Source organism: Daucus carota, chromosome 3, assembly GCF_001625215.2.
Source record: "Daucus carota subsp. sativus chromosome 3, DH1 v3.0, whole genome shotgun sequence".
Classification (NCBI taxonomy): Eukaryota; Viridiplantae; Streptophyta; class Magnoliopsida; order Apiales; family Apiaceae; genus Daucus; species Daucus carota.
In genome coordinates, this window is record NC_030383.2 from 58,874,741 (window position 1) to 58,898,015 (window position 23,275).

Below are 23,275 nucleotides of genomic sequence, written 5' to 3' on the forward strand. Positions count from 1 at the left end.
CGTTTAATAGTACTGACTTACTATTAGGTTTTCTAAATCATATGCTTCACTTATTCTGTCAGGTAGACAATGGATAAATTTGTGTATAAAACAAATACACCTCTTGTACAACAATTAAATGAAGGTGCCAGTGCCACAAAAGTTAGAAAGGATGGTGAAGAACAAACTTAACTGGATAATCTTATTGCTGATCCTGGATTAAGAATGCCAATTTTAGAATATCATCCTAATATTAGAGATCAGGTGAGAAGAGCATATCTGCAAAAGGGGCCTTGTCAGCCTAATAATCATAATTTTATGCTGACTTACATAAGGTACATCAAGCTACAAACTTATATCACTATAAGGTTGACTTCTTTTATGTTGTTTTAAATTTGCAGCTTCAAGAGCTCAATAATCGTTTCAGTGAATCAAGTGTGGAACTACTTACTTGTGTGGCATGTTTGAGTCCTATTAATATGTTTTCAGCTTTTGATAAGGAGAAACTGCTACGACTTGCTCAGTTATATCTTAATGATTTTTCATCGATAGAACTCATAGTGTTGGAGAATCAGTTAATTACTTACATTCTTGACATGAGGTCTAGTGGTGAATTTTCAATGCTTAACGGGATAAGTGCACTTGCTGAAAAGTTGGTCCTAACAAAGAAAAATACAGTTTATCCTTTAGTCTATCTACTCGTCAAATTGGCATTGATATTACCTATATCGACAACAAGTGTAGAAAGGGGATTTTCTGCAATGAAAATCGTAAAGAATCGACTGCGAAATCGGATGGGAGATCAACTACTAAATGATAATCTTATTACATATATCAAAAAAGCTGTATTTGATGGCATTGGAAATGAAGCAATTATGCACCGCTTTCAGAATATGAAAAATCGCTGTAGACAATTGTGAATTGTAAGTACAATTTTAAAATTATGATATTTGTATTTTTATAATTTAGGTTCAGTTTATCATATATTTTTAATGAGATTGTTTTTCGACCCCCCCTACCTATATATATATTCTGGCTATGCCTCTGGATATATGTAAAATGCAATTGTTCAAATTCAAACCACTAGAATAAAAATTAAGAACAAATAAATTATAAATCACGGAAAACAATTTGTATCTAACATCATCCAACCCTATATGACATCGCCCACACAGGATCCACACTCGACCCCATTCAAGACATGTCGAGCCCATTAAAGTCTCACCAATGATCCGAACAAACCATTAGATAGACTTCAGAAAGCCCAAGAAGCAAAGCTTAACCGACCCTATTAGATCACATCCAGCCTATATCTAAGCCATCTCGTGGTCTATTCTCAACCTAACAGACAATAACCCATCTCTTTTCCTTTAATCGTATCAATTTGTATTCAGTTTGTATTTTAATGACTTGCATTCGACATTACCCCCCTCCCAAACCCATTTTTGTTAAAATAACAATTATTAACAGTTAAATATCAAATTGGCCACTATATAATCAGGAAAGTTTCAAATTTACTACTCACAAATTCGGGGTCTCCAATGGCTACTTTACATACAAAATTGCTCATTTTCAATGATAAATTTGAGATTTTGTTAGTTTACGACAAACTTAAAAAGTTGTCAATTTGAGACTCATCGGCTTGAAAGTGACCAATTTGAGACTCTAGTTTTATCCGTGACATTTAATATTTGCTAATTATATATTGGTCAATTTAAAACTTAACCCGAAATATTAATATTTTTTTAATATTTATATGTTAAAAACCTTCATAAATATGATTTTTTTGCCATTTTTTAATTATTTCGACATTAAATTATTTGTCAAACCGAAGTTAGAGTTTACATTAAAATAAAATATTTAATTAAAAATATCACCGACCAGCAGTAAGAAACTACAATAAATTAAACTTAGATTCTATAACACTGCCGGAGAAACAACCGAAACCCAATTTCCAGAATAATTCACAACTCACAACTTCCAACCTTATCGTTAACAATTTACACACACCTTCTCTTCCGAACTGAAACACACACAACACACACACACACAACACACAGTTTCTGTAATAATATATACATACACAGATGAGTGTATCTACAATGAGATTCACTGAGCTTCCATTTCGCAACACAAACCCACTTATCTCACGCACTTTCTTATTCTCTCCTGCTAAAACCCCATCTTATTCTTACATTATTATTAAACCCTTTTCATCTCTCCGTTCAAACCCCCCTAAAGCCCCTCAAAAACCCCATTTTTCTGCTAAAACACCATCAAATTCAGCTGCTCCTTGGCTCAATAAGTGGCCCTCTTCAAAACCCAATTCTCAATTGGCCTCTAAGAGTGTTAAAGAACCCGAAAAACGCAATCTTGATACTAAAGAACCTGAAAATGGTAGGACTAGTGCTATTGAGAGAATTGTGTTGAGGTTGCGAAATCTTGGGTTGGGGAGTGATGATGAGGAGGATGAGGAAGAGGGTGAGGGGGAGAATGTGGTGGGGGTTAGTGGGGATGAGAGGTTAGGGGAGTTGTTGAAGAGGGATTGGGTTCGGCCCGATACGATATTGGATGAGGATGGGGAGGATGAGAGTGTGTTGCCGTGGGAGAGGGAGGAGGCGGAGGTTGTGGAGGAAGGGGTGGGGGTGAAGAAAAGGGCGGTGAAGGCACCTACATTGGCGGAATTGACAATTGAGGATGAGGAGTTGAGAAGGTTGAGGAGGGTGGGGATGACTATTAGGGAGAGGGTTAGTGTGGCCAAGGCGGGTGTTACGGGTGCCGTTCTTGAGAAGATTCATGATCAGTGGAGGAAGTCGGAGTTGGTTAGGCTTAAGTTTCATGAGAGTTTGGCTCGGGATATGAGAAGTGCTCATGAGATTGTTGAGGTCAGTTTTGTTTGAGTTCATTCACCATTCTATGAAATGTTATACTAATGTGACTATATAGGAGTGCTTTTACTATCATGTAGCTTTTTGTCTTGCGGTTACTATTGGATTACATCGTTCATTACATTTAACTTGCTGCAAGTGGGAATAGTATGTGTTATCTAGTCCAGGAGATTTGTACGCAATGTCTGCCACTCTGCATACCCTAACGGACTTATCGAATTAGTGATATTGCAAAAGAGATTTACAGTTTACATGTTATAGACTTACTAGCTTATGACCCGTGCCAACCATAGGTTTATATAATAAATTTAAATTTATTTGAAGTATAATGTATTTTTATTTTAATTACATAATTATCTTTCTAATATACTTATTTAAACTGTTGTTGTATAGATATAAAACTTTCAATGTATTAACATTTGATTCTATTTTAAATTTTGATTATTTCTAAAAAATTATTTTCAAATACATGTTATGATATGAATTTATTTTAGAATGATATTTTTTATTTAAGTAAAATCATTATGTTGTTTTATGTTTTCTAAAGAGATGAAAAAATATTTAGTACCAACAAATATAAGTTGGCTTGTAGGGTATCTAATCTTTAGTAAAATTTAAATTTTTTAATTCGTAATTATTTTAGACGTATAATAGGTAAATGTTATGTGTAAGTGTAACGCTAGTTGGAGTTCTTGTAGGTCTAGTAGTGTAGTTGTTTCAATAATTGTTTGACACATTAATATAGAAGTGTAACAGAGTTTCTAAGTTGAATACCTATAATCCAAAACCAATTTTTATCATTTTTTTTACAATATCTCGTGTTTCGGTCCTTTTACTATATGGCCGCCACATGGACAATTGCTCTAATGGTTGTAGTGGCAATGACTTCATTCTGGATGGAGTTTGCATTTGTCATGGCAGTGCTATCACCGCCTTTTTTGTTTTTGTCGAAATATTGTGAAAGGCGATGATTAAATTAAATTTTTTATTAACATGGATTTGACTAATAATATCAATATGGACTCCCTATTTATTTGAATTCTGAAACATAATAGTTATAGAGTTGTTTCATAAATTAAATTGTTTGAGTTTTAAAAATTAAAATGAATTGTTTGGTTGGCGGTGTAATTCTGTTGGTGGACTTTACAAAATTCTGACTAACATGGAAGTCTTTTCATAGTAGTATAATAATAATTATTATAAAATAAAAAAATTATATGATGATAACCAACTTTTGGTACTTGGGTATTTGACTATTTGGTACTTGTGATGTTCCACTAAAAGGGGGTTTTGCTTATTAATAAATAGTATAGATAATGCGGTAGCCTGTTGACTGGTGATAATTGATAACCTTCTTTCATAATATTAATTATGTAATAAATGTTGACTTAAAGCACCTTTGAAGATTTTAACTCGATCAGATTCCATTTGATCAGTAGGTCTGTCTGCTGAAAAAGTCTCATCAGAATCACATTTCTGGGGGGTTTTCCATTTTCTAGATTTTCTTATGGCATTGTGAAGTTTTGTTAATACCAGTGAAATGGTACAATTTTAGCTATGTTCTTCTGTCTCGGAGTTTATGTCATGTTACCATAAAATAAATGGTATTTTCTCAAATTTTCGCACTAAATTTATCACATTTCCTCTCTGCAATCCCCCTCACAATTTTTTTTGGATTAGTAACGTTGGGAAATGTAGAGTCTATAGAGAGCTGTGGCTGCATCTGATAGAAATTTAAATTTAATGTAGGTGGAGCTATGCAAGATTAGAGGTTCCCATGCTTAAAAAAATTTCATTGGATAATGTAATTATTACTTTGGGATTTACTAATCAGCTGAGCCCAAACACACTTTAATTCTGAAGCATCAAACAAATGAATTCCTGTGGAAAGAAACATAAGTAGATAGCTCTATGTACGGAATCAAGGTCAAATCCACCACAATTTGTAGAATCTATATCTAGCAACTTAAATAAGAGAAACGTGGCTATTATATGAGATTTTTGTCAATTATATACCTTAACTTATAGTTGTGTTCATTTCACACACACACACACACACATTTTACATATATGCTTTTGTAATTTACTGCAGTTTACATTGCAAAAATCGTGCAAACCTTTTGGTTTACCATCTAATTTTCCAGTAAAAATGGCCAGCGTCGGACAGGAGGATTAGTCATATGGAGATCTGGAAGTGTTATGATGGTGTACCGGGGAAGTAATTATGCTGGGCCTTCTTCACGACCTCAATCCACTCAGAGAGAAGGAGATACCCTTTTCGTCTCGGATGTCTCTTCTTCTCGCAGTCCAACAACAAATGGTGCCGATAATGTTTCCATTCCAGCAAATACCAAACCATTGGTAGGCTACGTTGGAAGCATGAGTGAAGAGGAAACTGCGTTCAATAACTTGCTCGATGGTTTAGGACCACGGTTTGAGGACTGGTGGGGCACTGGAATACTTCCAGTAGATGCTGATTTACTCCCTCAGAAGATTCCGGGATACAAGACACCTTTCAGGCTTCTTCCAACTGGAATGCGACCCCGCTTAACAAATGCAGAGATGACTAATCTAAGAAAACTTGCTAAATCGCTACCATGTCATTTTGCACTCGGTATTATTCTTCTCCTTCACATAAACAAACTGGTCTGCCATTACTGTTTACTGATATAACTTTTGGTATCTTCCTGCACCAAGGGAGAAATAGGAATCATCAAGGACTGGCTGCGGCAATAATTGAGCTTTGGGAGAGAAGTGTAGTGGTGAAAATCGCTGTGAAACGTGGAATCCAGAACACTAACAACTTATTAATGGCCGAAGAAATAAAGGTGTGTTAGGGTCTTCTTGTAAGGAAGCAAGTTTTTTTATTTAATCTTGTAACTTTCCCCATAATCTTACATAGTTTGTTGCCTGAGAAAGTACTAGTTTGTTGCCTGAGAAAGTGTGTAACTGAGTAGTTTCTGCTAAGTAGCAAACTACACAAGATAAGTGGCAGTTTGAGAAGTACTAGTTTATGCAATCCAATTAGTGAAATTCAGCGGTGTTACATAGGGGTGGATGTTTTCATATCTATGCTATACATTGGCCCTTTGAAACACTTAATTACTTTGGTTAAAATTTTAGTATATACCAGAGAATGTGTGAAGTGTTTTCACTTCAAAAGTTTAACCATTGAAAAGATCTATATCTAATACCAAAACCATATGACAGACACTAACAGGAGGTATCTTGCTACTCAGAAACAAATATTATATAGTAATATACCGCGGAAAAGATTTTGTTCCTAGAAGTGTGGCTACTGCTTTAGCCGAAAGACAGGAAGCGACTAAAGAAATACAAGATAATGAAGAGAGAGTTCGCAGGGGAATAGTAGAAGCTGCTTCTATCAGTGGTTCAGCTGATGATGAAGAAGTTGCAGAATCAAAAGATGATGTTAAAGATAATGTACAGATGGAAGCAAAGGAGACAACTTCAATTGATAAACCAGGACCACCACTTGCTGGTACATTGGCAGAGTTTTACGAAGCTCAAGCTCAATGGGGAAGGGAAATGTCTGCTGAGGAGCAGGAGAAGATTATTAAAGAAGTGTCAAGATCAAAGACAGCCAGAAGTGTCAAGCGGCTTGAACACAAGCTATTTATTGTAAGTATGCATCTTTGTACATCCTGTTCTGATGTCAAGCCCTAAGCCTTATGTTTATGGCTATATTACCTGTCAAGAATATGGATTGCTGGATTAAAATATAAGAAGGCATCAAATATTCATTTTGCTTTGTTTTTTTTTACCTTTTCGTCTTTTGATGGTGGCCATTTATAGTTATTTATTGGAATCTTTGTTGCACTTTATCTCTATGTCCAGTTAACAGCATACAGTCGGGTTAGATGTTGATCACTTTTTATTTTTTAAAACTTTTATGCTGTTTTCACCTGGAAAGAAGAATTCTAAACTTTCAATTACGAAACCATGAAGTGAACTGTATGGTCATGTATACACACTAACACACTATGTCACGGTTCCATGATTTGCAAGAACTCTGATAGCCATTTAAAGTATTAAAGCATTGTCTGCACTTGTATCTGTTTAGAGGTGACTTGTGTAATAGATCTTTTGGTAAATATTGACCTGTTAATTGTCAACAAGATTTTATTCACACTATTTATAATTGTTGAATCAGAGATTTAGGGCTGGCTGTGTCATGTAATTAAAAAGAAATACATAAATATATATGATAAACATAGAGTATTATGCTGGGTTTTCATCTGATAGTCAGTTATCAAATTGAAAACAAGAAATTTGAAATCACTTTCCTTGTTTGTTCATCTTGATCTGTATTTTTGTGTGTTCGTGTGAGTATGGTTTTTCTGAAGCATCTGCACTTTGTATATATGCATGGCTTATACAGAGAGAGATATGAGAACCGCGATTGGTAATTGGTCTTAGCTTATTACTGCCTTACTAGTTATATTGTATTTTGATTTTTGAATGCAAAGGTCTTTTATTATGTTCAAGCTCCTTAATAGAGTGCCTGTAATATATATATCTACAGGCCCAGGCCAAAAATTCCAAGGCAGCGAAAGAGTTGGCTAAAATAAGAGAATCCTGGCTCCCTGTTGGTCCTCCTGAGGATCAGGAAACGATTACTGACGAGGAACGAGTTATGTTTCGAAAAGTGGGACTTAGAATGAAGCCATACTTGCCACTTGGTAAGTTGTAGTTGTTTCATACTTATGTACAAAATGTTTAAAACTTCTTGACTGAATGTGAAATGGTGATCTACAGGTATTCGTGGTGTTTTTGATGGTGTAATTGAGAACATGCATCTGCACTGGAAGCATAGAGAGCTTGTAAAATTAATCTCAAAACAAAAGGATCCGGCATTTGTTGAAGAAACTGCAAGACTATTGGAATTCGAAAGTGGGGGAATACTTATAGACATAGTACGAGTTCCAAAAGGTTATGCTATTATTTACTATCGTGGAAAGAATTATCGACGACCTATTAGCCTGAGACCAAGAAATCTTCCAACAAAGGCACGTGCATTGAAGCGCTGGATGGCATTGCAGCGATACGAGGTTTGTGCATCTTTCTGATCACATATCTATTTAATAAAGTATTATTGGGTAGATGCCCGTTGCTGATACACACCAATATTTGTCTCACCTTTCAGGCTCTTAGTGAACACATAGTGGAACTTGAGAAAGCAATGGAGCAATTGAAATCTGAGAGTGTAAGTGGTGCATTTCCATTTTTATTACTTGATGGATGATGCCTATCAGCACTGTAACTACACAATTCCAGTTCCACTGGTCTAGTTCTTGGTGGAGCTCTTTACTTAAAATCTTCATAGTTGTATTTCATACCGCATAGTGATAGTTGAAAGAGTCCTATTTTAATTTGTTTCTCTCATGGGGGATTGCTAACAAAGTGTCTATAATTGATTATTTGATTGTGCTTCTCCATTCAGATATAAATTATATGAATAGGACTTTCTCAGAGGAAGAAGAAAACCTTCTTGTAGTTTTTGTAGGAGAAAAGATAATATAAGGTTCATGCTATTCTTGATACATTCCAAATGAAATGCCAGGGGATTTGTTATGGCAGAGAAGGATTATATATAAAGGCAGCTTGGTCCAGAACAGTCTAATGTTAGTAGCCAAAAAAAAAGCGCCAGATAATAGAATCCCTAGATTGAGTCAGTTTTTCTCTGGATGACGCTGTAACTCCCCTGCATTCACATAAAAAATTTAGGGTTAAGACAACAGGCGGAAAACCCCGACTGAAAGTATACTATAACATTCATTCGTATGTCAGGGACCCTTAGCCATATATAAATATATGAAAGAATTATGGATTATGTGATTCTTTTGACTTGACTACTTGAGCACTGATTTTTTTGGCCATTACTAAAATCATTGATGCGTTTCTTTACACTTCATGGAAGCTTATACTATATATTCATTAGTATATACTTCATTCACATCTTTTGAGATTTGAGTTCTGTTTCTTCATCTACCTACAGGGTGATCCAGATGACGAAGAGGGCAATGAGACAGGGGAGTCAGATGATGAGCAAAGCCAAATCAATAATGTCTTAAATTCTAACCTGGTGAGACTTCTATTTGTACACGCATTATGTATGGGTTTCTCTGTTAATCTGCTTCAAAAGTTGAGATCTACGTTGTCCACCAAAGTTTTCCATTTCATGTTTTTTAAATGCCAAAAATTGCAGTTTGAGTGTGACATGGTTCAAACCCTTAAAAAGTAACCCTCGCCTACTCATGTCTCATTTCTGAGGGGCCAGTATACAACATAGTGCAGAACCTATGTATTGAAATTAGACTGAGATGAAGGGAACTAGTTGGCCGAAATGAATTTGAGACCTTTGCTTATCCTCATCTGATGTATACTGTATTAGATTGACGACTTGCTATCTATATCAAATGTTCAGCCACTTGAGCTGCCATACGGGATATCGGGAATAACCCACCCTATTAACATGCAGGTCTTCAATCCCATCATGTATAGACAATTAGACCTGAATGACCGCCCAAGCCAGCCACCTGTTTAGCTCCTAGGGACAAGCAGGCCACTTAATTCTATTACATCAACACTGTACAGATACTAACAAAATGATTTAAAAAAATAGATCCAAGGCAACACGAATAACAAGAAATCATATGTATATTCTATATTATATTGTTCTCTTTGTGTGCAGATCGAAGATGAATGGAGGAGTTCTGATGAAGATGAAAGAGACGATCTTGAAGACAGTGATAGCGAAGATTTTGAAGATGATGAAGATATGGACTATCAACCTTTGTGAACCATGAGTTTGCTTGTGAGAGGAAGGTTTAATACGTTGGTTCGGTAGGATAGTTCCATACGGGTATATCAAGCATCGTTCTGGCAGAGCTAATCGGCTTGCATCATGTTTATAGAGATATGTTAGTGTTCCGGAAACACTATCATTGAGTGAGAATATTCGCAATTATCATGCATATAGAGAGAAAATCCTAAATGAGTACATCAAAGTCTGATAGCATTGATTCAGTGTCCAGGGAGGGTCTCCATTATATGAAGGTCTTTTTGATTTCTTTAATAATATATTGCACAAACACAACGTTCACTCTTAGCACGTACTTAAAATTTACGTCCTGTTCGGCTAAGCCTTAGTTTTTTTTTCACGGCTTCTTTTCCCAGATTCTGGCTTCAGAATCAACCTACTCTTTGAGTAAAAAAGGTATAACCAATTTTTGACTTATAAGGCGGAATCAGAAAAAGTTGAAAATCCTAATTTGTTTTTAATGGGTTTCTTTTTAAATTTTACTTTACAAATGTGTATAGGATTACTTTGAAAGATAATTTAAAATATTTTTTTATTTTCATGAATTCTGCACCTAATAAATTGTAAATATCAAAAAAAAAAATTCAAATACATAAATGAAAAATAAATTTTCATTTATAAACTTTTTTTAAAGTTGAGTTAAAAAATGGAATGAATTTCCATGTACCCTTGAGTGTTGAACATAACACAGCAACTGAACAAAGCTTTGGTGGCTAGGATAGAGATAGAATCAACGGTAACCATACAAAGCTCATAACTAACTTTTACCTTTTTTAGCGCCAAAAACAATGAAAATCACACACACTAATATACTACACTAAACACCTCCACAAAACACACACTACACAATGTTGATGTTCTCCATCACACCTTCTATCACAACACACAATCCCTCACTTCATTTTCACACAAGCCACAGAAATTGCTTCCTACTGAACCCGAAGAAATTGTTTTCTATTCGATCTTTAAGTTCAAGTTTGCAGGTACCAATCAATGAAGAAAATGAGGAGAACTTAAGTCCAGAGCTGCGGTATTCTAGGCCTTTTCCTGCGGTTAAGTCTGCGAAAAGAGTAGTGCTGGTGAGGCATGGACAGAGCACGTGGAACGCGGAAGGAAGGATTCAAGGAAGCTCTAATTTCTCGGTGCTTACTCAGAAAGGTGAGGCACAGGCTGAGACTTCTCGTCAGATGCTCGTTGATGATTCGTTTGATATTTGTTTTGCGAGGTAATTGATCTTCTAGTAATATTATTTGAGGTATTTTAGCTAAATTAGTGTATAGGATTATAATCTCTGGATTATTAAGAAATTGCACATGTTTTGTAACATTTAACTCTAGTTCATTCATGGGACTATTGATCAAACCCGGAGTAGTTATTGTTGATCTTGTGAAAATGAACTAAGAAGCGACTAATAGTCCATAGAACAACTTACTTAAGGGCTCGAATAAATGGCATAATTCCTGGAATTGTCAATTCGCCTTTTTAAATGCCTTAAAGAGGTGAAATAGGGGCACATAGATTGTTATAATACCTATCCAGTGATTGAATCTTGTTGAGATAACTGAGGTTTCCGTCAAAGAACATATGATACCTAGATATGCCGGTCACCTTACATAAGCTTGAAGGATGTTTCTTTCATTACCTAATGGCTTTGGAAAGATGACGCCACACTTAATAATAGGATTCCCATATAGGGGGCATATAACACATGAAGATCTAATACATGTCCGTGAATAACTACTTTGACACCATTAATTGGTTTGAGTTGAAGATAGACAGTTTATATGTTGATACTGTGGTGGCACTCAATGGAACAAAATGTGCCATACAATTGAAGCACAACCTAGCATATATTGATAATGATACAATATTTTACACTATACTCTTGAGGAAACTCAGAAATATGACAAATCCAATTTTTCTGTTTTAGTCCACTAAATAGATCAAAGAGAACTGCTGAAATCATATGGGGTACCCGCAAGGAGGAGATACTAACTGATTTGGATCTGAGAGAGATTGACCTGTACTCATTTCAAGTTAGTTTGATTTCCCAGCATTTTTTCTGAAGAGGTGTAAAAATTTTCAATGATGTTATATAATCAAAATTTCGATAGATTTAGAAACTAGATTGCATCAGCTGCTGATTTATTGACTGCAGGGTCTCCTAAAACATGAGGGAAAAGAAAAGTTTGGTGAGGCCTATCAAGAGTGGCAAAAAGATCCAGCTAATTTCTGTATAGATGGCAACTATCCAGTTAGGCAACTATGGGAGCGCGCAAGAAACTGTTGGGATAAAATCTTACTCCACGATAGCAGATCTGTTCTTGTGGTTGCTCACAATGCTGTTAACCAGGCTCTTATTGCTACAGCAATGGGTACTTGTCATCTCTTCTGTGAATTGCACTGAATTTATGAAAACTGAGAATCATATATCCTCGTCACCTATTTGGTTTCAGGATTAGGAACTGAGTACTTCAGGGTTTTACTTCAGAGTAACTGCGGTGTAAGTGTGCTGGATTTCACCCCACGACTTGATGATTTGCCTCCTTATGTATGTCTGAATCGTTTGAATCAGGTAAATAACCGTTTAATGCGTGGAACCTTATATTTAAGATGATAACCTTGCTTGTGTGTTTAGTTCATCAGGGCATGAAGGCAAAGATGTTGGTTTAAATTTATCTACAATATTTTGTATCATGCCTATGTATATTATAACAGCGTCGCTACCAGTCTGCAGATTTAGGCTTATTGCTGTTAGTCTGCTGCATCTTTCCATGATAAGATTTCGACAGATAGGACGTAGATGGCACATGAAATCGCATTGAAAGGACAATATTATTCCGAAGTACATTGGTGTTTGTTCATCTAATGCATATAAGTATTAAGTATTTAAGAACCATCAGCTGTATTAAACAGCTATATCACTATTGTTAAACTTGTAATAACTATATCAGTGATTTTCCATTAGTCAAATTCATAACATATTAACATGTATAGTCTGGAACAAATTTGAAGTACGCAAAGAGACTGTTCTAGGATAAAACCAGCTTACTTCTTAACCATTTTAATATCCATTTTACTGTATCAAATTATCTGCACAGTGAGCAGTATTTTTTATTTTTTTTGGCTTCACGCTAATATGAAATTTGATTTTAATAGACCCCGGGGTCACCTGTTGCTGGTGGAGATTCTGGAGGTAGAAAAGCAAGTAAACAGATCATACTTGTCTGTCATGCATCCTCACAAAGTAAATTCAAGGTAAAGAGCATAGACTTCTTTGTCATAATTTTCTTTTGCTGTTGAGTTTAAAGCTTTATCATTATGTTCACGAGTGACAATAGGTGATTTTGTTATGTTCACGTATTTAAAGGCTCATTTATTCTATAAGTAGCTATAATTTAACAGGCCAGTGTTCCTTTGGTGGAAGACTCACCCATGGACATGCTAGGGATTATACAGGTTCAGTATCTCTGTTTCTTTTACACACCCCCTCACCTCCCGAAAAAACGTTTAATTAAGCGTGTGGTACAAATTCTGTTATTCTGATTTAGTTTCATGAACACCTGTTAGTCCCAGAAAACGGCAGAGCTTCTTCTTGATCTAAGGGTAAAAACAGTGGTTAGCAGCCGTAACCTGGCCTCAATTGCAACAGCCAATACCATTGCTCAAGTAGGCTCAATTTTCTAAATTCTTTTCTATATATAACTAATTCAAGTAGGCCTCCCTTTTATACCTTCCACAGTTGTAAGTTGGCTAATCTGAATATAGGTTCAAGAAGCTGCTGAATGCTTGGGTGCTAACTGTGTGCCACGCTTGGTGGAAAAAAAGCAAATGCAAAACCTTGGGGTGGATAATATTCTACAACTATCACAAAAGGTAAGGTAAAAGATATGGTACTGAATAGTCTGGTTGGCTGAACTGAACACAAAATACAAATTCTTCATAATCTAGCTTTACTTATTCTCACCATAAAAGTGATAACCTTTCAACACTTTAACAAATTCTATTAGATCGTGTGTGATGCGTGGTTAGCTACTGCTAATCTTTATTCTTAATGAAGTCCTCTGTCATATTTTAGTGTTTGTCATCCAAAGAGATTAGGTTTTGCTTAGTTCACTTTGGGAATTAGGCTTATTGACCAAGATCGTCAGTTTTGTTTCTTCTCCTCAACAGGGCGTGAATGACGCTCCACATTCCCCTGGTTGGTTAAAAATACTAGATGATGAAGTTATAACAGCACTGTGGGATCAGTCTAAGAATGCCTGGGAGTCTCTGTTGGATGAATTATCAAATCAGCCTGAGAATGAAGAAATAATTGTGGCAGTTGCTGATTCATCAGCTAATGTGGCACTTTTATGCCATTGCCTAAATGTGACTAAAGAATGGATAGGTTCATTTCATCTGGATGCTGGTAGCATCAGTGTCATTGACTTCCCTGATGGACCTGCTGGAAGAGGTGTCATCCGATGCATAAACTATACTGCACATTTAGGAAGGTGGTCGATACCCATTACAACATCAACTAGATGAAGAATTCTGACCATATTTATATGAAACAACACGAACCATGTAACAACAGCCGTCCATTAGGAAACAATCTACTGAGAAACTAAAGTCTGCTCTATTTACATTGAGATGAAAGACATGCGAAAATCAAGCTTTGCTATTAACTCCTGATTCTATAAAATTTTGTAGAACGCAGGGAACATAATTTATAATTTTCTTCAAACCATAAAGGCTTATACCGTACTACATTAATTTGCTTAATGTTTCCAGCTGAAGTTTAGTATTTATACGATTTCAATGAATACTATTGCTATACATTTAGTTATTATCTTTGTAGTTGTATGCTTGAAACATATACTCCATGTTAAGGTAGTTCAGTGTCATGAATGTTACGCATACCTTTTATAGTTCTGTAGATTGAATTGCAGCCGTTTGTGTTTCTCCAACTTGCTGCATTATGAACCTTGATACGCATTGCCAGATTACGTTTTCTGAATCATCTATCAAGTTCTGAAATATGAAAATTAAGTGGAAGTTCATATTAATATACAGTTATGACGAATTGTTTTGTGTTTTGAAGAAGTTTAGCCAGTTAGAAAATGTAAATTGAACTGCTGTACAATCTGACTCCATGAGGCCTGATTTACATTCTACCTGGAAATTTGGTTTTTGCATGAATCATGATATTTTTACCGTGATCATTGTCTTCTATTATATCATAACTTCGTCATGTTTAGATTCTATACATTGCATGCAAACTAGTTTGTGTATTTGTGAGATATTAGAGATAACCAAAGAAAACACACAACTATAAGTGAATAAAAATTGTAGTAGTAGATTTTGTTTGCTATATATTTATAATTGTATTCTTAATTACTGAATTATTTAATGCAATAATATAAAGTTAATATATGAATCCATCAACATGTAATAAAACAGGCCTCCATGTTGTCCCCATGCGTGGCCAATCCTAGTCAAAATCAGTTTGGTCTGCCAGACTAATTAACAGGGAATTAGAAGTTGCTTTTTTGTAATTAAACTATAAGTAATTCATTTCAACACTTCTATAACCAACTGATGTATTTAATTTATTGGTTTAGTATTAGTCACTACATCATGAATCATGATTACATAATTCTATTCATGCTGATCTAGAGCTTCTTTTACTATCATCTAATAAAATAGTTGTTTGCGTGTAAACTGAGAATTTCCAACGCTCTTAGCGGATGAGATGTCTTCATCATATTAGCCAGATAAGACCATTCTTCTGAACCTGTTCTATGAGCCGAATACACTATTTGGAATTAGTTTTCTTTTTCTTTATTTGTCTTTTTTAGAGATGAGACAGTTGAGCAGAATTCAATTAGAATTGCAAGTATCTGTTGAGACTTTATTTATTGCCAGTGGCACTTATTGTAATGTGTGTGTATGTGTTGATAGAGTTGTGTAAAAGTTGGCCAGGACAGTTGCCAGGTCTTTTGTTTAGTGTCCATCTGACAGGTAACAGAATCAAATATAACAATAGATTAATTAGAAGTGTTGATCAAATCTAGCTATGAGAATTTGAGATGTTAAGCACCTTGGTTCGTTGTGGCTCGCGATTGTCTATAACCATATAATAGATCATTAAAGCGCTGATAGATGACGTAGCTCCCACATTCATATAAAATTTAGAGTTGATACTTTTTGGCGATAAAAATGAGATGATTACATTAATCGACAGTCAAGGACCGTATTTTTAGAACAATCCATCTAAAATCTTAAAATCTTAGGAAAAAGCTTTAAAATGGATTTTATGCTATATTTGAACACTCTCCCTCCCTCGAAATCCCATTTTTTTTAACCTAAATTCTGATATCATATCAAGAACCAGTTCATCTAAAATTTTAAAGTGCCAGAGAAATACCCAAATGGTTATGCTATATTTGAACATATATTCTTAATTAGAAAATGAAAAGTTGGTGGTGGTCTTTACAGTGGTTAATGGCCTGTTTGGTTGGTGAAAGGGGAGGATTTTCTTCTTTTAGGTGTGATTCCATATTCTTTTTATATGGAAGCATCATATTTCTTGTTGTTTAGGTAATAGAAAGCTGACCAGCTTAAAGCATGAGTGGGGTGGTTAAGAATGATATCAGAGTCGCATGAGTATGTAAGAAAAGCAAAAGCTTGGAATCCTCTCTTATCTGACAGACAACCAAACAAGCCACAGGCGCACAAAGCAGTGGCCTCGGTTACAGGCAGTCCTGACTCCGCTGAGTTTCGAACCCAAAAAATTGAAAAACAGACCTTTCTTGTTCTCTAAATCAATTATTGGTTCGGTTTTTTGGTTTCAGTTCGATTTTGCTCAGAAAATATCGATCACCGACATTTAAGGACAATGAGCGAGATTAAGCTATAGATTGTTTGGTAGGGTTATCTATTCTATTTAAGTTGACATTTTAGTCAGATTAGATAAATGTGTTAAGCACTTGATCTCATTCTCTTTTTGATATTATAGTTGACATTCTATTTCATGCTAGTCTGCAAACAACCATCACAAATGAGGGGTGGAAATATATGATATCAACTTATTTCATAGACTTTATTTCACTGTTCCTAGTGATGGGATCGCAGGGCGGTATCTGTCGACAAAAGACTGGATGTCAAATTTTCAGGTGTAATGCTCAAAATAACAGATCTGGGAGAAATGGCCCAAAATACCATTTACTAGTGTGTTGATTCTTGGAACAAAACACTAGATCGTGTTGCGTTTAGATCTCAAAATCACTACAAAACGTAACATGATTTGACGTTCTAGGAGTAAAATGCTACATGAAATAGCGTTTAGGGTCTCAAAATGCTAGATCGGTAGTATTAAGAAAGAAAAGAGGATAAACATCGCTTGATCTAGCGTTTTGGATTGTAAAGTGGTATTTGGGACAGTTTTCTTGAAAATTGTGCAGGTGAGAGACAAGACCCATACATATCTTATGTATCGGTTCAATTCTCGCTCACCTGAAAATAATAAGAGTAGAACCTAGTCTAAAACAAGAACAAGATGAAACAACATTGCAGTGACATGGCAGCACTCTAGTAGATTACCTCCCTGAAACAATACATGCATAGTTAATTCTATTCCATTCTTCCTATACCGGTATAAAACATAGTTAAAAAATACAGTTAGAGATGGGATCCATGTTTTGCAGATGTGATTGCAGATTCATGATTTAAATTGAGCCATCCTCATTTATATCATCAAATTATACACATAAAAGGCTCCTTCAAGATGCAGATTTTAGTCTCCTACATCATCATAATCAATTCACACTACATTATTTGTTTTATATACTTTACTTTGAAGAACATGCCTACCCTTGGACCCTATAAGCCTCATCTGGGGTCCCATAATCTCTTCAACTTGATCCTTATCATGCACATACACCAAAAGCTATGAAATTATTTTCCTTATATGCAAAAACCAAAATTTTCTTCTTATTTATCAGATCCGCCTCAGAAATTTATGTACTCACGCACCCGTATTTCGGGTTCGAGCCTTTATAAGTCTTGGATACCTTTAAGGTGTGATCATTACGATAAACCTGCATGTAGCAATTAACTATATGTTCTTTAAGTTCTTCCCTTTACAGCTTTATAAAACCATTGATTTCAGCTTTGCCTTTGCTTTAAATCAAATGATACAGCTTTGGTAGATATAATGCATTTTATCATTCTGGTGGTTGCATTTCTATACTTTACTTGCCGTTTAGTTTTACCTGTTCATTACATAACTAATACAATTATATTTGCCATTATTTTGAAAGGGCAAACATATAAAGTTACAAGTTTAATATCTTGTCGGACCGGTTCTCAAAAAATTACCGGGTGAGCGAGAATCGAACCAGAATCTGAGACGAGGCCCAGACGGGACCAAACCACGAATTTATTAGGTTCATGGAGCTTGCATACTTAAATTTATGATCTGTTCTCCCAACCGCAAATGCATGAATTGCTGGATATATACACATAAATACATACACACTCACACATTAATTTATTGGCCGTCTGCAAATAATGTATTTTGGGATAGACTGTATTGTATGTTGGGTACATTAATTTTGGGCCTATGCTGCAGATAGTGTATTTTTGTATACACTGTATAACATGTGTAAAGACATTATCAATAATCAGCTTCTCTTCATGAGATTTGCACAGTGCATTCCAAGATCCTAAGATACATTTCCATAACCATTTAAAAACTGCACTGAAAATATTAACTGGCTAGGTACAAGGTTTTATTAACTTTTTTTAAAATAGCGGAAAATATTTAAGTCCGAGTTTTTCTCTCTTCAGTGTCATTTCACTCGTCAAGAGTATAAGATGCTTTAAGTAACTGGCGTGGAAGGTCCAACATGATCTTATATCGCAGACAGGGTCGGAGAAACTCAAACGTGAACTGATACCATATCAACTAATTAGCTCATCTAAAATCTTAAAGTGTTAAATAAAAATCTTGAACGCTATGTTAGAATCGGACCATACATATATAATGTGTGAATAATTTTGAAAAATGGGGGACTGAAAATAAAGTATGTAGCTCACATTATTCCCCAGCTTTTAATCATAGTGTGTATTGGCAGTAGAAGTTGGTGGGTCAACAGTTTGGTTTTAATTTTATGGGGGCACTTCTGAGCCTCTCACTATCATTAATCATCCCCCATCCCCATTTTAATCTCTTCTGGTTCAATTGTACTTAAAGATTACCCCTTCTGAATTCACTAATCTGACCCTTCTCTAATGGCCTTTAAAACAACATTAATTTCATATTTGACTAATTAATTTAATGATTTCTTGCCATGTTCACCTTTGTAACCATGTTACACGCCAAACAATTGGAATAAATTATGAATCTGAGTTCTGTAGTTTACTTTTTTGGTCAAATAGTACCTAATATTTGTTACTCAGACACTCAGATAGCTTTGTCCAACTGCCATTATATACAATCTTACTTTATATTTTAGTATCTCAGATGAACTGTCATGAAGAGTAAACAAAGAATTCTTGAAGTTCTAACTATTCTTCCAATTTGCTTCTTTCATTAGATCCAAAATTGAGGTGACAGGCTTGATACTTATAGAATTCTTGCATGGTTGTTGTCAGAAACCTGCTGGAATTCTTCTGATCATTTTTCTTGATTTTTTTTAAGAATCCGAAAAATTGGGATTTCGGAAAATCATTAGAGTTCAGAGAAATGAGGGATTTTGCAGCATGTTTTAGTGAATATGCAACAGATATTGTGTCTGATGCATCTTGTTCTAGCTATTCTAACCATTCTTGTATTTCTCCGAGTTTGATCCCTTCTATACAAATCGCGGTCACTTGTCTGTATAAGACCATTCTTTCGAATCACCAGCCTCTTCTGATCACAGTCACTTGGTGCAAAAACAGCCTCTCCCAAGGCCTGAATATAAGTTTTGGAGATGATTCTGCCACAACATTCAAGCTCAACCCGAATTCGCGGTTATTCAGGAAGAAGAAAGGGACTAAAACTATAGAGTTGAGCAATTCCAAGTGTGAAATAATATGGGATCTGTCCACTGCTCAATATAAAACCGGTCCAGAGCCGGTCCAAGGATACTACATACTGATCATGGTGGATTCAGAACTTGGCCTAATTCTCGGAGACATGGCACAAGAAGCAGTCACCAAGAAAATCAAGAATGGCACACATTTGGCTAAATCCACATTAGTCTCTCGAAGAGAGCATTACTCTGGCAACACACATTACTCCACCAAGGCTCAATTCTGCGAGACAGGGATCTCCCATGACATTTTAATCCGGTGTAGTGGCGACAATGAAGGCCTAAAGTACCCTGTTTTATCAGTCTGCATAGACAAGAAAATGGTCATAAGGGTAAAAAGGTTACACTTGAATTTCAGAGGCAATCAGTCCATTTTCGTCGATGGCTTGATGGTTGATCTCTTCTGGGATGTCCATGACTGGTTCTTCAACCCGGGATCAGGCTACGCGGTGTTTATGTTCAGGACTAGAAGTGGACTGGATAGCAGGCTGTGGCTAGAGGAGAAACTGGTGCAGAAAGATGAAGAAAAACTCGAATTTTCTTTGCTGATCTATGCTTGTAACAGCAGGTGAACAAGTCTTTTATGAAATTTTTTCACCATAGCTCATGGCAAGAAATACATACTTGAATTCTTGTATCAATTGTGATATAGCTGCTGCACATCATGATCTTGTTTAGAATTGTAAACCATTTCATGCTCAAATTTCTTTGATTTTGTTTTTTTTTATCAACATGGCTTTTGCAAACACTATTCAATCATTGGATTCTTTTTACTCAAATAAATTTTACTAATTTCTCTTGTTAATCTAATATTTTACCACTAATCAGTAATCATCAATGTGACTGTTTCACATGCATAAACAACTTAAAGTTAAAAAGTGAAAGATCTCCAAATGGCCCATCTGGGGATTTTTGAGAGATTCCAGTGGAGATCTGCCACATTTATAAGTGACTTTGATGGATTTGAGGGAGATGCTGTAGGACAAATACTTTACAGAATGTCCTGATCAAATCAACCAGCAAAATTAGTTTTAGCATGTTGTCATGCATATAGTATACTAGTTCTCATGGTCTGCAAATGCATGAAATTTCGGAAACTCGTTTTATCGTAAGTTTAAACCAAACCAAACATATCCGGTTTATCTCGTTGGTGTGGAAAACATGAAAGTTAGCTTTTGTGTAGGCAGAGAAAAATTATTTCAAAAACAGAAAAGAAAAAATACATGGAATCACATGAAGAAGGTGATAGGGTAAAATGTAGTGTAACAGACCAGAAGAGATGGTAAGAAATAAATGAATGTGCAGGAGTTGCTTGGGCTTTTCCGAGATAACTAAATGACAATACGGCAAGACAGGATCTTATCATAGTGGGAGTTGTTTTGTCCACCCAATGTTTTAACGGGACCCACATGCATGCTGTCCTTGTTTTTGTTTTAATAATGAAAAAATAGATTTTTTTAACAAATCCAAACCTAAGTAAAAAGAAAATAAATTTAGTTGGACGGTAAATTTTTAGAAACATAATAAATTAGGCGACAAAAAAAATCTATTTTCTCTTCGGTAATAAACCTTTTTTCCATTAACATTCATAGTAAATACTCATTCTTTAATAATTACCACAAGCTCATTCTTCAAACGAACAAATTACATGTGATTCTATTCTTGCTCGTTCTAAATTTTGTTATTAAAAAAAATCATGAGTTGTACTTTTGTTCAAAAAGGGAAGAATTCCAATGAGTTAAATACTATACTCCAAACAAATTCTTAATTTCAAATTTGAAGAAAATGTTCAAATTAGTGTTTGATATGGGTTGAAATTTTCTTAAAAATTTAAGAGCGTCTCCAATATTGTCAGTTAAAAATAGTTGACTAAATTGAGTGTGTAAAAATATTATTAACGGTAAAACATTTGCTTCGATAATACAAGTTATATTTATTTGCTATATGTTAAAGTGTTATATTATTATTATTTTATATTTATTATAAATAGAATATATCATCTTAATATAGTAACAAATGATGTAAACTTTGTTAGGGTTGGAATATATCTTTCCTCTCTTTTAAAACTCTTTAACTTATTTTTGTGAACCGTCCGATGTTGTACAGTTTCTTCCAATACTATTTTAATACATTCCTTAAATATAAATAAAATATAAATAGAGAGTATGAACAATAGTGTTAAAATTATCGTGTTATTTAATATTTTAACTTATTTAAAATTATGAATTTTATTACTTTTAAAAAGAATAATATAGAAAATGGTGGACATTCTCTAACAAACTTATTAGAAGAAGTAAAAAAATTGATACAGGACAATGCAAATTATCTTGGGGAGGACAATTTTTCTTCAAAAGAACAAAGAATTTCATGGTATCTTTTTTTTTTTTTTGTGTAAGATCTCTTGAACACGTACAAAATTAATAACTATATTTTCAACTTTGAGATCATATAAAAAATATTTTAAATAGTAATTGAATTGTTTAGTATTTATATATCATTATTGAACAAATGTTAATTTAAAGTCGGACTGAATGTTACTAGACAATGGTAGTCCCTACCCCCTCACCGGTACATCAATGTTGTTTGCAGTAGTCACCAATAACCTTGTGCAAACTTTTATTAGATTTTCTTATAAATGAAATTAAATACACTTCTTTAAATGATTCTGCACCTGGTTATAGTATCCAATATAACATTACCAAATTATAATAATAATCGACTAATATACTGCCAATGATTTTGCAGTTTGGTGCAATATACATCTGATCAATATCAAATACTCTATGGATATTTATTTAAACCATATCGTCCCAAATCATGTATCCGTTTCGTACAAATTTATTAAGAAAAATAGTATCTTGTAATATTGTAAGATTCAGAAAAATGACGGTTTAGCTCGAGCTGAGCTAATCACTGAGCATTTGTTAAAAAATATTTTATTAGAACTTTTGATCTAATTAAATTCCGTTAGAACTCGTATAATCCTATCAAAACGTATGTTTGATTAATTTCCACATATTAATGATTTATGATTTATTAAAAATGTAATAATAGAAAAAAAATGTTTTATGAGTAATTTACAATTTATGGATAAACTGAAAAAAGTAACTACAGCTAATTTATGACGTTAAGTGAGTTATTAGCTTATTTTTAATTTTAAACTGACTTCTAACTTATTAGACAAATCAACATTTTTCACATTAAAATTAAAAATTGCCTAAATCCTGAATTTATAACCCACACAAACATGCTCCTACATAGAAGTTTTTATTGACAGCAATTCTTGCATATATACAAATATTATTATTAATAAAATTAGAATCGATAAAATCCGTCATTCAATTAAAAAATGATCGTTCGAAAATCCAATTTTATACTACCACTTGCAAGTTGCAACTAGAGTTCCGGCACTTAATTATGAATAAAATAATGTTGTGTTAAGTCCATATCTAACAGTTCCTGTAGGCTTCCGAGGCACCAAGACCTCAAGTTTTTGGCAT

The 23,275-nt window shown here is 34.6% G+C and overlaps 3 protein-coding genes across 4 annotated transcripts; all 3 read left to right on the top strand.

Moving 5' to 3' along the window:
- Positions 1-1,854: 1,854 nt before the first annotated feature.
- Positions 1,855-9,999, top strand: LOC108214404 (CRM-domain containing factor CFM3, chloroplastic/mitochondrial). Its single transcript, XM_017386389.2, has 9 exons — positions 1,855-2,864; positions 5,025-5,481; positions 5,565-5,695; positions 6,078-6,509; positions 7,414-7,570; positions 7,647-7,939; positions 8,035-8,094; positions 8,887-8,973; positions 9,583-9,999. The coding sequence occupies exons 1-9, from the start codon at positions 2,067-2,069 to the stop codon at positions 9,688-9,690; spliced, it is 2,523 nt and encodes an 840-aa protein (XP_017241878.1). The 5' UTR covers positions 1,855-2,066; the 3' UTR covers positions 9,691-9,999.
- A 443-nt stretch (positions 10,000-10,442) lies between these two features.
- Positions 10,443-14,440, top strand: LOC108214405 (probable 2-carboxy-D-arabinitol-1-phosphatase). 2 transcript variants are annotated; one of them, XM_064089706.1, is made up of 9 exons: positions 10,443-10,936; positions 11,642-11,747; positions 11,870-12,086; positions 12,168-12,286; positions 12,871-12,969; positions 13,117-13,170; positions 13,288-13,380; positions 13,480-13,587; positions 13,885-14,440. In XM_064089706.1, exons 1-9 carry the CDS (start codon positions 10,560-10,562, stop codon positions 14,239-14,241), a joined length of 1,530 nt encoding a protein of 509 aa, XP_063945776.1. In that variant the 5' UTR covers positions 10,443-10,559; the 3' UTR covers positions 14,242-14,440. The 2 variants fall into 2 exon arrangements, with proteins under 2 accessions (XP_063945776.1, XP_017241879.2); XM_017386390.2 differs by having other exon boundaries at positions 10,444-10,936; positions 13,282-13,380.
- Positions 14,441-19,110: 4,670 nt separating this feature from the next.
- LOC108211796 (uncharacterized) lies at positions 19,111-20,502 on the top strand. Its single transcript, XM_017383482.2, has one exon. The coding sequence runs from the start codon at positions 19,445-19,447 to the stop codon at positions 20,345-20,347; it is 903 nt and encodes a 300-aa protein (XP_017238971.1). The 5' UTR covers positions 19,111-19,444; the 3' UTR covers positions 20,348-20,502.
- The last annotated feature ends 2,773 nt before the right edge of the window (positions 20,503-23,275 follow it).

Bases quoted from the DNA above. Each gene is read 5' to 3' on its own strand.
- LOC108214404 (XM_017386389.2), top strand. From the start codon at position 2,067: ATGAGTGTATCTACAATGAGATTCACTGAGCTTCCATTTCGCAACACA. The intron at 2,865-5,024 runs GTCAGTTTTGTT...AAAAATGGCCAG, and splicing joins GTGCTCATGAGATTGTTGAG to CGTCGGACAGGAGGATTAGT. The intron at 8,974-9,582 runs GTGAGACTTCTA...CTTTGTGTGCAG, and splicing joins ATGTCTTAAATTCTAACCTG to ATCGAAGATGAATGGAGGAG.
- LOC108211796 (XM_017383482.2), top strand. From the start codon at position 19,445: ATGAGGGATTTTGCAGCATGTTTTAGTGAATATGCAACAGATATTGTG.
- LOC108214405 (XM_017386390.2), top strand. From the start codon at position 10,560: ATGTTGATGTTCTCCATCACACCTTCTATCACAACACACAATCCCTCA. The intron at 10,937-11,641 runs GTAATTGATCTT...TTTCTGTTTTAG, and splicing joins TTTGATATTTGTTTTGCGAG to TCCACTAAATAGATCAAAGA. The intron at 12,087-12,167 runs GTACTTGTCATC...ATTTGGTTTCAG, and splicing joins TCTTATTGCTACAGCAATGG to GATTAGGAACTGAGTACTTC.